Source organism: Colossoma macropomum, unplaced genomic scaffold (genome assembly GCF_904425465.1).
Source record: "Colossoma macropomum unplaced genomic scaffold, Colossoma_macropomum, whole genome shotgun sequence".
Lineage (NCBI taxonomy): Eukaryota > Metazoa > Chordata > Actinopteri > Characiformes > Serrasalmidae > Colossoma > Colossoma macropomum.
Window position 1 is genome coordinate 31,756,246 of NW_023494806.1, and position 15,859 is coordinate 31,772,104.

The following is a 15,859-nucleotide window of genomic DNA, read 5'->3' on the forward strand; positions in this document are numbered from 1 at the left end:
AGAAAAGAAATGCCATTAAGTGTATGTAATTTTGTGCAAAATTATGCATCACTTTTTTTTAACTTTTAACTACTTAACAGTTCCAATTTATGTTCACTTGCTGAACTTTTTTAGTTCATCATAGCATTCAGACAGTGGTGGACCGTCACTACTACAGTTAGGCCTTCAGTTTGGGCCATAAAGTCAAAAAAAAAAGAGATAAAAAACACGGCTCCATAATAACACTCATTTCTGCTAGTACCCCTATGGGATTCTAGTAGTATGTCAGTGTTAAGCTGAGGAGGTGTATTTAATGAACTGGCTGATTGGTGTACTCACTTGTATAGAAATTTAGACCCTGGAAATATGCACAAAGTTTCTTGTGCCATGGGACATTTTTAATTGACATCAGTCCCCAGTAGCCATCTCCCAATAAACTTTCTGTACTACACCATAATTAATCAGCCATCAAAGAGGCTCTGCTACACCTCTCCCTAATTTTCTGTGTTCTTTCATGTTCTAACAGCAGGGTGTTGCCTGCATTCCTCAAGATTGCAAAGGAGGAATGTAGACTCTTTTGTTTTCTACCACAAGATACTGAGCCTTACATTGAAGCCCCAACTGATAGCATCAACTTCACACACCCACTCACACCATTCTTCACCGTTCCCACCGTCCTCTTTCAGAATGACTCAGTCTATTATCATCTTGTAGTTTAAGTACTACAACCTTTTTGTTACTGAAGCTATTTACGCTAACAAACCACAGGACACGGAAATGGCACTGAACAAAAGATTTATTCATCACTTAAGTCTCGATTATATTCCTTCTTCATCCCAAGTTGTTTGTTGGCAGAAACTTAGCAGAAATTGACTCGCTTCCATCTTCGTTGAGGACAGAAAGAGAGAATACACGTCTTTACTCATCGCTTCCGACCAAGGCCAGCAGGATCTTCTCGTAGTCTCCTTTGGTGTCATCCTTTAACAACAGACCACACATTCAAGACAGTAAAATAGCATCTGAACAGCAGGGCTTTCCCTACTAAATTGACTGTAACATTCTTGGTAGACATGTACAATTTGGACCCTTCAATCCATCTACAATAGTGCAGGCCGAAGCTCAGCTGCAGCACACTGTATGTTGCTATGATAGAATCTGTGATTGGAACCAACAGTGTCCTGTGGGCAGCATTATGTGACCACTGATGAAGGACTAGAGGATGACCAACACAAACTGTGCAGCAGCAGATGAGCTATCATCTCTGACTTTACATCTAGAAGGTGCATCAAAAAGACAGGAGTGTCTAACGGAGTGGACACTAAGTGGACGCAGCAGGTTAAATGAGGACTATGCAGAACCACAAAGGTAGCATACTGACCTTAGCATTGGGCACGTCACTACTACAAGCGCATATTTTTTTCCAATCGAGACAAAACAATGGCAATATTACACACACATTAACGAGTGCACAGGTTAACATCAACCTAACTACCAACGCAACAATTCCCTGTAAAGCATGCATCCACTCTCCACCTCTGTAAGCAAAACATTTACCCCAATGAAGATGACTGGAATTTAAATCGGACAGCTGAAATGTACATAATAAAGATGTACAAACTGACAAGCATTCTTGCAATACTGCCACGATGGGTTTATACCTTACCATTTATATCTTACCTTTGAGGACAGGTCGCAGATCACTAGACAAATTATTGTTTTCTTTAACTTAAATGACATTTTATATTTGGCTTTGGAAATGGGCATCCTCTACTTTGTCGAAGTATCAGGTCTCACATTTACACACACCCCTTAGACACATCTATTGAATATCTGGAGCTTTAAAGTGAAAGTATATTCACAGGAACACTAGCTCAATGCTAAAACACTGAAAGCTTGACCAAGGTAATGATGGACAGTCGAACGGCTGCAAAGCAGTGATTGCAGGACAAAATGAAGTGGACATCCAGAAAAGATGTGGACAGACAAGCTGTGCCGTGAGTCAATACAGCTGTTAAGATTTTCTCAGAATGGAAATTCTCAGAATTTACTCAAGGGGGGCCCCTAGTGGCTCAGGCCAGTAAGGTGCCCATAAAACCCATTGGATGGTATGGGCCTAAATGGAGGGATGCAAATGTTGCACTACAGAATACTAAACAACACAGCAAATAACTGATCGAATTATATGCTAGTTTTAGGCCGGAATGCCCCTTTAATGTAGTCAATGCCATCTACTAATCAGAACCTACAATACAATACAAGTCTGTGCTGAAGCAGAGCTGGCCTATTAAAGCCTTTGTGAAAAGTGAGTACTAACACCAGCTCGGCACCAACATAACATTGCAATTCCCTTAGAATTTCCCATAGTGTTCATCACTACCGTAGGAGTGGTACTCAAGCTACTGTTAAAATAAAGATTTCTACATTAAACACTGTGGTATAAAGATATGTGCAGGTGTGCAAGTTCACAAAATGACTCAAAGCAATAAAAGTCTCAATTTCTTAGAGCTGCATCAAAAACACATTAAATTGAATACGTGCTACCTGCAGATAACCTCATAATGCATACTTCAAATTGTCATACTACATTTCAAAAGCCTTGTTTTTAATATTTAAGTATTTTGGAATCCCACAAAGGCTTTGCATAGTATGTTATTGTTCAGTTGTGCCTATTGTTACTCTTTGGCACTCAATAGTTGAACCTACCAAAATGTCCTTGTAGAGAGTCTTGCCGTACTTCTTCTTGTACTCCTGTTTGATCTGCACCAAATCCACCTCAGAGCGGCTCACCAAGATACGGGTCAGGATCTTGCCTCTGTAGCCGGATCCCTATGAATGAAAAAATAGTTTGAATTTATATGCATTCAGCTACACGATTTGTTAGTGCATATATAGATGACTGTCTAACCTATGCTGGGGAGGGGCAAGACCTGAAGACTTACCTTCATTGCCAGGTTGAGTTTTTCAGCAAAAAAAACAGGTTTGCTTCCAGCACATTTCACTAGCAGACAGACAAAAACAGAAGTACATGAGTGATCAACCCAATTCACAAAGTTGTAAAGTCTCTTACAAATCTGGGATTTGATATATAGAGAACCTCAGAGGCATAAGTGAGAATCTAAAATCTTTTCTGAGCATCACATTCAACCAACACCCTTGAGATGTACTCAACAATACCGTCAGTATTAAATCTACCCTCTTATTCATATTTTCATCTTGAAAAAATCAAATGAACCCAAATGTGGTCAATCAGACAAGACTTGATTCATGTAGGGCTGTCCACAATTGCTTGATTAAAAAATATATATATTTATGATTAGAATTCACATTCTCACTAAATTAGCTTTAGTGATTGGTCTGCAACTTCAAGTTTAGCAGATTCTCCACAATTTGAGCACTTCTGTGAGCATCATAGAAAGAGAGGAAACCCACACCAGTAGGAACTTACATATGCCACGCATGTTTGTAGTTACAAAATGCCTGTATATAAAGCAAAATGAAAGGTTTGCTGTTGCAAATTGCATACATATGAAGTAAAAATATATACAAAGTAAAAGGGTTTGTTTAACTAGGTTTAGGCTGAACAGCTCAGCAGACAGCTAACAGGCTCCTCCAACAATAACCAGACTCACTGTAATACTGTAAAATACAAAGTAAATGACGTCTGTTAGAAGTTTCAAATATTTTACATGCTTAAGTAACGCTGGCCCAAGTGGCATTACAGCTTGTGTGGAAAGTGAATACTAGCACTAGTTTGGTGCCAACATAACACTGATTCCCCTGGAATTTCCCATAGAAATCAGTGTTATTGTAGCAGTGGTCCTCAAGCTACTAATATAGGAAATATTTCTGCATTAAACACTGCTGTATAAAGATATGTTAATGTGTGATAAGTTCACAAAATGACTCAAAGCAGCAACAAAAACTCAATTTCTGAAAGTAGCATTAAAAACACATTAAACTGAATTTGATGCTAGCTGCAGATAACCTAATAATGGATTATTTGAATTGATATACTGCATTTCTTACCATATAGAGTTTTCAAAGGCTTTGTTTTTTATATTTTTTCCGTATTTTGGAATCTTTGAAAGGCTTTGCATTGTATCTTCCTGTTCAGTTAAGCCTATTGTTATTGTTAGGTACTTAATAGTTGTCTAATATAATCGGATGGCCCTAGTTTGGTGTCTAAAGTTTCAGCATGCGATCACTAAAATCCGATCTTTACACACAAATACTCCTTCCAAAAACATTCCACAAACACTGCAAGTGCGGCTGCATTGAGCACAGCACGGCCCTGCAGGTTGCAACACATCATTCCTGTCATTCTTCTATTATTGAAATCAAGCAGTCCTGACAGGGAGTGGCAAACGAAAGGACAGAAAGTTCAGCAAAGTGAGGGGCTTCTTATGAACTCTTTAAATAAGGCACAAAAGGATGTGGCAAAGTGTCAATGCCAAAAGTGCACTGATGCTTTTTCCTGAATGGCTTCATCATGCAGTTAGCAAGATAGTTTTGCGCCAAGCTTGCAGTTGGGAAACCATGAGGCCATGAGGTCATCCATCATAACCAGTACCATATTACCACTGAGTTAAGAAATTGTGACTGAATGCATGAAATATCTTACCAACGGCAGTCAAGCAGTTCTCAATGTCTCCCTTCAGCTCCAGGTCGATTGCTTTGGCCACGTCCACCTTGCTGTACTTTTGATACTGCTGGAACACTGGAGGGCAAACAAAACGAGATGAAAAACACACTGAAGACTGAAGCTCACAACAGAACGTATAAACTACAGCGTTAGGTTTAATAAAGAGCTGTTGTGCATGCTATTTTAAAATGTTACATGTTCAAAATGTTATACAAAGAAAGAGAAAAAGAAAGAAAAGGAAAGAACGATTGGACAAATGTCAACTACCTCATCCAATAATAACATATCTCATCACAGAACGCAGGTAGGAAGGAAGAACAGAAGACAGGAAGGAAGGCAGGCACAAAGAAAGGCAAGAAGGAAGGAAAAACAGAGTTTAATATCATTTGAAATGAAATCAGCAAACACTGTAACTATTTAGCTGAATCATTAGCCAGCCAAAGCTAGCTGTTCCTCAGAGAAGCATTTTTTCCACTCCAAGTTACTAAAAATGAATAGCAAATGGTGAGCACTTCATTAGAAATAAACTGATGTAAAAGTAATATTAGTAAGATTTAATTATACTTAAAAAGTACTAGAGAACATTTAAATACTCCAAAGAAGTTTCACTGCAGTGGTCAAGCACTTACTGTTCTCTAAACCACTTTTAAGAAAATGGGCATCTGATCAACATCAGTGAAAAATATGCTCCCATTGGAGAATTTTCATTGATAATCATCGGCCACAAACTCAGCCTAATATATGTTCAAAACCCTCAACATTTACGATTTTACAAGTGGATCTTACAGAGACCCTAAAGTGACATGGCGATTATTCACCATGAGTGACATGAATATACGAGTTCATATATTGAGGCCATGAATTATGTTTCTCGTGGCAACAACTTAATATATTGAGGCCAAGTGGGCAAGAGAAGCTTAACACGTGGCCTCAATATATTTTATTCATGGCCTCAATATATTGATTTGTAGCCTCTATATTTTAACTCGTGACATTGATATTTTACTCATGACCTCTATATATTAACTCATGGCCTCAATATATGAACTTGTGGCCAGTTTATTTTAACTCGTGGCATTGATATATTAATTCATAGCCTCTATATATTAATTCATGGCCTCTGTATATTAACTCATGGTCTTTACATATTAACTTGTGGCCTCTACATATTAACTTGTGGCCTCAATATATTACCTTGTGGCTTTGATATTTTAACTCATGGCCTCTATATATTAAATTGTGTTCTTATGTTAACTTGTATATTAATTCATGGCCACACCTTTTTAAAAAACAATCACCATGTCACCTTAGGGGCTCCATAGGATCTCTGTCAAAATTCCACCCCTTTTTTTCTGTAAAGTGGATCGTTCCTGGTATCTCACTCTGTTTATGTAAAAGACGCTACCTTTCCTGAGCTGAGGAGCACTCCTGGTGGTCAGGATGTCAATGAACACAGCACAGTCTGTGCCTTTCCTCTTCTCTCCTGCCTCATACAGTGCCTGGACAGAAGAGAATGCAACATAACAATCAACAGGAAAACTTTCAGCATCTCCCTTTACTAATTTTGTCACAGGTGGACAGTTAGTTGAAGGATGAATTCTGTAGTTTTGCTCTCATGTTGGAGTGTTGAGAATTGTTCAGGATTGACAGTTGACATTGACTGATGATTGACTTATGCAATTTAACTGTTTATTCTAGATCTCTTGTGCTTTAGCTAGTTGAGAAAATGCCAGATCATTAACAGGGAACACTGACTAACCCCATCAAACACAGATATGCTACTCACTTTTGAGATCATGACAATGTTGGACGGTGTAGCTAACGGTAGTAAAGACAGAATATGGCTGACCCTTCCACAGACCAAATAATTATATGATTCTTCAGGATTTTAGCTCCTGCAACTTGTATGATGATGCAATATTCTTTCAATTACAGATGTCTAGATACGTTATGACAGGCAATAACCTATAATCGGCACTCAAAAATAACTCAAAGATAAATTCAGACGCCCAAGGGAAAAAGCCTTGGTGGCACCAAGAAGACAAGACTGAAAGAGCTACCTTAGCAGGATAAGGACCAGAGATAAGGGTTGATTCGTTATGTATCAGTATCAGTCAATTTTCAGCCCAAATATGCGATTGGCAATCGGCCGATATTCCTCTAAATTAGCCATTCCTAAGAGCTGATTATTAAAGTAAAACATGTGAGCCATATTTTCGCCACCATTTAAGGTGAAACAGGTTAATTTGAACAGCAAGATGGCAAATTGGAAGCCAACTTCAGCCTCGTCATATCTATTTCACTAAAGAACAACATTTTTCCTGAAGTATATTACATATTTGGCTCCCATTTCGCTGTAAACTCAATGTATTAACGTGTAGAGCTGCAATTAACACGTTTTTTTTTTTGTCAAAGCTTTGAGGACTGGTTTCTGTTAGCATGTTAGCATCCGAGCGCTAATCTTAGTTTAGCTTACACTGCACTAGCTTAATTACCTACGGCTTAAAAATAAGATGCGGAACTACAAAAACGATCGTATGTCAGCCCTTTTAGCCTTTTCAGTATATTTCTCACCGCCCTTCTGCACGGATAACGTTAAAACCCATCCATGAAGCAGGAGGATTGTTTTGTCCTGTTAGCTGTGTCGGTTGTGTAGGCTCCGGTTATTTCAACAGCTATGCTGAGGCACCAGAATGTAGCTGCTACACTATTTAAGGTGGAACCAGAAAAATTCAAAAAATAACTTGCCAAAAAGAAGCTGACTACAGCTTTGTCAAGGGTTGAAATGTATGAAAAGGGATGAGGAGGTTGTTCTGTTTCTGCTTGACATGTAAGTAACATTAACATTTGCTGTTGCACAGAATCAATAGGTCAGTATTGTTTTGTCCTGTTTGCTAATGTTTGTGGTTATAGCTTTGCAGTTGCACTAGTACTGAGTTTGCTAACACACAACCTAGCTTCCATTACTTGCTGTTTTGTTGTTATATCATGGCACTTGTCTGGACAGCATCCAGCCCTGCCCTCAATCAGCATCAGCTATCGGCAGATTGTGCTGAAAGGTGATTGGCGATCAGTATTGGCCCCAAAAACACTGATCAGTCCGTCTCTGACGAGGACTTACGTGAGCAGTTGGAAACACTGACCTTAACTAACTTTGCCAGCATTAGTTTGTAGCATACTGACTGTCATTATGATGTCACATTTGAAATAAAAGCTTTCAAAAGCATAGAGGAGACAGATCTACTATACAACGCGTGTGCACAAACACTCACCCTGGCATCCTTGTCTGCCAGGTCCTCGTTTACGGTTTTGTCTTCACTTCTGGCAGCCTGACGGAAGAAATGAGAAACAGATGTGATACTTCAGTTCCTTCCACACACGCATACATACTTGCACAGCAACGGATAAACCATTCTTGTTTGCTTGCGTGCCGAGATAAACCCACCTTGCAGAGAGCCAGAAGGGCGTTCCTGAAGTCTCCGCTCGTGTCAGACTTGATGTCGTCCTCCAGTTCCTTCTTGAATTCTGCAGAAAATCAGACGCAGTTTGGTTGCTCATTCCTGGTACATCACCACGAGTATCAAAGAGCGAAACTGCCCTTAGACCAGTTTATACGGTGAAGCTTATACACCGTTCATCAGTTGCATGTTTCTCAGTGCTTCTCAGCTGAGAAGTGCTCATCTCAGATTTAGTACAGCAAGCTGGTTTAAACCACATTCATGCTGATTTATGTTCATGAACTGTAAATCTTGGTGGTGCAACTGACTGTAGTCTCATTGGGATGGAAAGCTGTCTCAACCTCTTTCACAACATGAAATACAAATGAGTCACGTACAGCCGTATTCAAAAGTTTGGGGACACCTGGTCAAATACATCCTCATTTTAATGCAAATTACTGTTTATGTGCTGAATTTAAGATAGAACATAAAATGTGGCCTCTGAAAAAGATTACAAAAGCTACTTTTTATATTACACCATCATTTTATATGTCTTTTCTGCCAATATGTTAAACTCAAAAAAATTGTGAATTAAATTTATCTGAAAATTGCCATTTTTAAGTGTGCACCTCACCATCTGATTTGACCGGGAATGTTCAAAAGTTTGCATATGACTGTATTGTAATCACGCCAAAAGTGGTCAAGCTTACCATCCTTGTAGGCCTTTTTGATATCTCTGATCTCTTTGTTGGTTCTGGAGGCCAAAATCTCAATCAGCGTGTCCTCATCTGTGCCCAAGCCCTGAATAGAGAAAGAGAGAACACTGATGAGTACACTGATATTATGAAATTATGTAAAAAGGTGATCTCTATGGACAACTAATGAAAAAGGATGGTAAAGATAAACTTCCATTTAACTGCCAGTCAAAACCAGAGTTGGCAGAGTCGACCTAAAGTGGAACTTCAGCCAACATGAATAATTTAACCATCGCTTCATCTGTTGTAAACACATCTACTCACCTCTAACAGCAGCAGTCTCGAGAGTGAGATTTTATGGTTTAACTAGGAAAACCCCCTTCTGATGATGCACCTTACTGCTCTGGGGTGAGCTGTGGGAAATGTTTTTTCCTTCTGAAGTTATTGCTAGAAAGCCAGATATAATGTTTGTCTTTATAAGTGACTATATATGTACATTTATTTATTGCCTTTGGGGATGGGGATTCCTGATGGTTGTATGACATATTTACGCAATACACACTGGGTATTGTAGTGATAGAACACTGAGGGTTGAAAAACACTCAAACTGATGAGACTGAGGGATGCAATACTGTGCTACAGAATATAACATAACAAATAACCTATTAAATTGTAGTTTTAGGCCATTTAAATGCCGATTCAAAGGAAACGAGTTAAATTAGCTATGCTACGACTGAGAAAGCACTCAACAGTGCACTGCAGCAGTACTGTAATCATGGGACTGAGAAGCTCTGGCTAAGAACCATTTCTAATAGTCCATTCTTGTCCATTTTTGTTTTGTTTTTTTTGTTTTTTTTACACAATTTGAAAACCAGCTGTCCTTTATATTGTGTGGAAAGTTCATGATAAATGGAGATACAAATGGTCCAAAATAAAATCTTGTTACATTAACTTACTATTAAACTTCTTTCATTCTACTATAAAGCTATCTTTCGCAACATATGTATGTTTTGTTCCAACGGCAATAATTATTTTCAATAAGCACCACCCAACTCAGGAAGACACACACTGAATTCAGTTTTACAATGAGATGCGTCAGCATGCCGTCACTCACCTTCATGGCCAGTTTGAGCTGCTGGGCATCGTACTGGGCAGGAGTCTTCAGCAAGGCCAGGACCACATCCTCCAGCTCACCACTTAGAGCAGACTTCAGAGCTGCATCCAGGGGCTGCACACAGGAGACAGAAGACAGAGTGATCTAAATGCTTAGGCTTAAACATCTAAAATTTGCAGATTTAGAGCAAATGTAACAGTGAAGCTGATGCATATGTAGGTCTAAAACTATTTTTGCTCTGAAAAGCTAATATTATAATAAATACATTTTTTTCACATTACAAAAACATTAAGACCATTAGTAGTGATTTTATGTATGACAACATGTTTATGCCCAGTATTATTTGTAGCTGTCACCCAATCCCTAATGGAATTTAACAAATCAATGAGATGGCTGGGGCTGGGAGCATCAAGAAGAAATCTGGAACCATAATTGTGCTTTCTAGCTCACAAGATATCAACAACCTTTTTGAAAAAGAAATAAGACCGTTTCGATTTGATTCAAAATACTGCATTTACCATTCAATATTTTAACCATTCAATTATTTTAATGTATCTATATTTATTCTACATTCTGTAAGAGAGCACAAAATAAAGAAAAACCCGTATGAACTGCTTTAATGAAAGACAGAAGTCACTGTGACAACACAATAGGTGTGGTACATGTTGAGAGAAAGTGAGCGAGTATGTGGGCGTGTCAGGCTTTAACAGCTTTACTGAGTGACTGAGCCTTGTATTGACTTTGAGTGAGTGGGTCTCAAGGCTTCTGCAAGTTGCTTCATGTACTTCAGGTAAGCCTAAAAGCTACAGAGTGTGCCTCGGCTTCAATGAGTGAGTGCCTTTAATGGCCTTACTGGCAAACATTACTACATCCCGTGGCTTGGACTTGCGCAAGTGTGTGTGAGTGAGAGTTTTACTGGTTTACTTTAATGAGCGAGAGCACATAGGTTCGAGATTTTACCTTGCCAGAAGCCTGCTGATAGGCGGCTTTGATCTGCTGCCGCTGGTCATTGCTCCTCTTTGCAAGCACCTCGATGATAGTGGCCTCATCCACACCTGAAACCATCACAATATAGAAATGAACACAAAATTACAGTCATATCTGGCAACCACGACTGGGCCATAAATGTCAAAACTCAAAAGTAACGAGAGAAAAAGATCTTTACAATAATGCTAATTTCTGCTAGCACCCCTATGGGATTTCTAATAGTATGTTAGCTATAACACTCGTGCATTTGTGCATTTTTTGACCATTCTAGAGTAAACATGGACAACTAAAGTAATTAACAGATATTAACATATATTTGCCCTTGTATGTAGCTGTTTTCCAGAGAAGAGCTCCCACATAGAGCTGCCACTGTTTTCTGATTCACTAAAGCCTGGTTAGGCTACAGTTCATATTCGGAGTCAGTGATGTATCTAGAACTTCCAGAAGGACTAGAATGACATTTCTCATTAAATTTGTCCAACCCACTGTAAATCAAAATGTCACTAGTTGATTTAATTATCAGTTCTTAATTATGCTGATAGTTTATAGCTTTCTGTTCAGCTCCTGAAGGCCCAACCAATGGGAAAGCTCAACTGTATCTATCTAGATACCAACAGGGAAAAAATCCTGATTGGAGAATTTTCTGTTGGGCGTTTGAAGATTCAAACCCTTTTCGATTCCAATGAATCAAATGAGTGTTACTACAATACTTATGAATGACAAGCGTGATGATTCTATTAAATAAAATGAGTTAAAAATTAGACACGTATTTTGTAGTTCGATGAAGTTATCAGGCCTTCTCTGAAATAACAAATGGCACAATATAAGACAACATATCTGAAAAGACAGCTAGATGTCAATTTAACCTATACCCAGTTATTTTAGTACAACTCAACCACTGTGCATACTGTGAACAGGGCTGTGAACAAAGAAAAGAGACAATTAAATTGTTACTCCTACTTAGTTTTATGGCAACTAATCATCAGATTAATCTTCAAATTTCAGGATCCATTACAGTACTGACCCTTCGCCTTGATGGCTTTGTCCAGCACTGCAGCATCTCCGCTGGCGCTGAACTGAGGAAAAGGCCTCACCGTTCCCTGGACAGACTGCACACACCAAACACACCCTGTTAAAAAGTCAACAGGCCCCACACACCCTACCACAGCAATGCATGTGTGGGAAATCTAAAGACAACAAGAGGTTTTAAAGAATGTGCAGACAAACACACCCCCTTTATAAAAACGAAACACACCTTCGTGACCTAGAACAGACTCGCAGCAAATAACTCAATCAAGAGGCACTACAGGGTCATCCGTAGTAACTCGGGGTAATATAAACTGAAATGTACAGTATAAACTATCTGGACAGTAACAAAAACGATTCTAAAAAATGATTCTTGATGGCCATTTAGAATGTAAAGAGTATCCAAAGAAATGTCTCTTTAAAGAAGGAAGAATGATGCGATTGTGTAGTGTGATTATTTTCCTAAAATAAAATTAAATGCTGTATTACTGCAGTGTAGGAGATGCTGAGGGCCAGTGTGTTTAGCTGTACCGCTACACAGCGTCAGCTTTTATGTGAGATGTGAGATCGTATGCTCATTTTAAATAGCAGTAAATACAAACAGACTGAACCTAAACACCTACAGCTGCCATAAGTGGTATTAAACCCAGACTGGGAAAATGATACTGCTAGCTTGGTGCTAACAGAAATACTGCAAATTGCACAAGATGCTAGAAAGTAGCATTAGTATAGCAGTGGCAAACAAAAGGCTACTTATTACGTAGACATTTTTCATTAAATGGTGCTAAATTGTGCACATGTTCATGACAAGAACTTTTTACAAAAGTCATTAAATTACTAGAATATATTCCTCCAAAACTGCTGCCATTTATCTTAAAATCTTCAATATTACAAGAGGTTCACTGTTTTTAGCAACTGAACTGTTAATCTTGAAGGTATAAGCAGTTTAAAAATAGAATTACCCAACTTTGCTGTAGTGGTCATACAGGTTCGCTAATATCAACAACATTGGGAGCTTCTTATGTGCCAAACTAAATATTCAGAGGTTATGAATACTTAAAATGGTATAATTAACTGGTTCAGATGTAAACAAAGTCATTCCGAATGGTTTGGTGCGAAATGCTCCGTTTTAGAGAAACTTACTGGGTCAGAACTGTTCACAGTGGTGGTGAATGGAACCAGACGTCCACCTCCTTATTGGCTTTGAAATGGCTTTGAATAGTTTTCCTGTTTTACAATAGTTTTGAGATATTTTTGGCTTAAAACATTTTCTGAAATACACTCAAGGCGAAGAGATGCATGTTGGGCGTGGTAAGGCAAAATAGTCCCCAAACAGTACCTTTTTGTTGATTTTTTCCAGATTTTCCACGATTTTTACACTCAACATTACATGTTTAGACCTGTATGGACTCACTGGCCATTGTGCAATGTAAATAACATGGCTGTATTTGTGTTCCTATCACCTCCACTGTAAACTGGGAGTTTGCAAGTTTCTCAAAGAACCACATTTCATCAAACTCCTTTCATTTCAACACCTGAACTATGCAGAAATCAGTGGAATTCTGATTGGGTGGGTACAGACCCCCAAACTCCCCTCCACTGAGGCACCAGACTGTATCATCTGTCTAACAGAGCTCCAGAGGGCGTGTAGCGAGGGCAGAAACAGTTAAGGCCTTTTCCTCTCCCACCAAAAAGGATGACGGGGTACAATGGGAGGGGTTCGGCATACCTCTGACTCATACGCTCCTGCATGTGGGTTCTCTTTCTAGCACTTTTCTTCTCCTCCTCATCCTCCTCCCCTCTTCTTGTTCTCTTTTTCTCCCACCCTCCCTATCTCTCCTTCTTCTCTCTTCCTCTTTTATTACTCACTCTCTCTCTCTCTACACTTCTCAATTTTTCCACACGCTGCGGGAAACGGGAAAAAAAGAGAAAGAAAAAAGGGAGTTGCTTATCACTCCTCACTCCAGCAAACTGCTATGGAAACTTACCAAGTCATCGGCCCCGCCCAGATAGATGGTCTGCTCGAGAAATGCGTGGATGAAGGACATGTTGGGCAGATCTGCACAAATAAAACCTGGTCAACATGATACTGTAGTAAACTTTTCTCATAAATCAGACAGAAAAAAGGGTCATGACTGACTGAGGATAGAAATCTTAGAGATGCAAGGAGGCATGAAGTGCTGTGCAGGGCCTGATGGGCTTGATAGACTGCAGATTCATTCGCATAAAGCTGTCACAAATCATGTTACGTTCTCTTTTATAACACCACAGACTCATGTTACAGCTAAACTCACTGCACACAATACAAATGACTCGGAACTCCTGCATGTGCGTCCAGCAGGTTGCCAACAATTATGCACCTTCTCTAAGGCCAAGCTGGGAATAGAAAAGCAAGCACGCATAGGAACGTGATACAAATACGCCTCAAGTATGTACTTAACCTGTTGGCACTTTACCTGGAACACATTTATGAGCTTAGTTCATGCTCCTCGAAATGTTCCTCCTCATGAGAACCATGTTCTCCACCCTCATCACTATTTCTCCACATCATTTAACCACAGACTATCTTAATACATGTAATCAGTGGCCTAAACACTCAAAAAGATGGTGCTTTGAGGGTTTGTAGTAAAGGCAATGGTTCTATTTAGAATGCTTTTTGTTCTTTATGTTCTATATAGAACCATACACAACACATTTCACCATGGTTCTATACAGAACCCATGGTCTATACAGAACCACTGCCTTTACTAAAGAATCCTTGAAGAACCATCCCATTTAAGTGTATATATGGAGCAAGGACCACACCTATCTGCTAACAGACCACCATTTAAAGCATCTGAGCAAATTTTGTGCTTAAATTCTTCTTTGTATGGTGAAATGGTTCTTCAGATTGATGGAGAACGTGCTTTATGTGGTTCTATACAGAACCTTTTTGAAATGGTTCTGTATAGAACCTTTTTGAAAATAGCTCTATATAGCACCAAAAGGGGTTCTGCTACTGGTACAAGCTTGACAACAGCAGAACCCTCTTTGGTGCTATATAGAACTGTTTTCAAAAAGGTTCTAGACAGAACCATATACTAAACATCCTCCACCCATTGAAGAACCAAGGGTGTATACGGAGCAAGGACCACGCCTGTCTGCTAACAGACCACCGTTTTTTATAGCTTTTTTTACTCCAACCGACTAAACACAGTTTTAAAGTGAATAAAAAGACACTTTTCGTGTCTGTAAAGTCTTAAATTTAAACAGCTGCGTCTTTGCAACTTCAACAACGCCAAAACATAACAACTTCAACAAGCCTACTACAACACCGGAGAACTAATCTGCCCTCAGAAAGTTCCAGAAATGTCCACAAGTTGAGGAAAAAGGCAAAATACGTTCACAAAGTTCGGCTCTTCACTTACCGAGGTTTGCTCTGACTGACGGCGGAGACTCAGAGCGGAGAGCTGGACGCTGCTCATATATACACAGCGGTACTTTTCCCCCGCCCGTATTCCGTCAATACCCGCCCTCCCTGCACTGTGATTGGCTGATGCCATCGCGCCTTCTGCGCTCCGATTGGCTTCTGAGTCTGTACCCAAGCCGTGCTTCGCGGAAAACGGGTGGGTAAAAAATAAAGTCACACTGACGTTATAGGTGTTGATTTTTGTCATGTGGGCGTGGCCATCTAGCTACTGTCCAATTAAATCCACTACACAAAAAGATGGTGGCGTCATGTTAACCTACAGAGTGTTTTTATTTGTCAAAGATGCAAACCAGCCAACATTAGGCTGTGAAAGGGACAGAGATTTTCGGTTTATGAGATAAAATAGTTTGTAATCACTCACCCAGAACTTTCCTTTAATTTTAGAAAGTAGAAGGATGTATTTCACTAAAAAAAAGCAAAGAAAACTCACCAGTATGTTTCCTTTTTTCTACAGCAAATAGGTTCTGGGCAGCAGGACTTTAGCATTACTGCTACTGAGTCCTGCTTGGT

General features: G+C 39.3%; 1 protein-coding gene across 1 annotated transcript; it reads right to left on the minus strand.

The window, feature by feature from the left end:
* Positions 1–757: 757 nt before the first annotated feature.
* anxa1a (annexin A1a) lies at positions 758–15,352 on the minus strand. Its single transcript, XM_036598349.1, has 13 exons — positions 15,288–15,352; positions 13,869–13,939; positions 11,879–11,963; positions 10,828–10,922; positions 9,868–9,981; positions 8,769–8,859; positions 8,067–8,146; positions 7,894–7,950; positions 6,027–6,120; positions 4,601–4,696; positions 2,919–2,977; positions 2,683–2,805; positions 758–957 (listed from the first exon to the last, which is right to left on the minus strand). The coding sequence occupies exons 2-13, from the start codon at positions 13,926–13,928 to the stop codon at positions 898–900; spliced, it is 1,014 nt and encodes a 337-aa protein (XP_036454242.1). The 5' UTR covers positions 13,929–13,939; positions 15,288–15,352; the 3' UTR covers positions 758–897.
* Positions 15,353–15,859: the final 507 nt, after the last annotated feature.

What these genes read in the sequence shown, in the direction of transcription:
- anxa1a (XM_036598349.1), bottom strand. Translation starts at nt 13,928, where the DNA reads ATGTCCTTCATCCACGCATTTCTCGAGCAGACCATCTATCTGGGCGGG. An exon ending in ATCAGCAGGCTTCTGGCAAG is followed by an intron (nt 9,982 to 10,827) that starts GTAAAATCTCGA and finishes TCCTGTGTGCAG; the next exon opens with CCCCTGGATGCAGCTCTGAA. An exon ending in CAAAAAGGCCTACAAGGATG is followed by an intron (nt 8,147 to 8,768) that starts GTAAGCTTGACC and finishes GATTTTCTGCAG; the next exon opens with AATTCAAGAAGGAACTGGAG.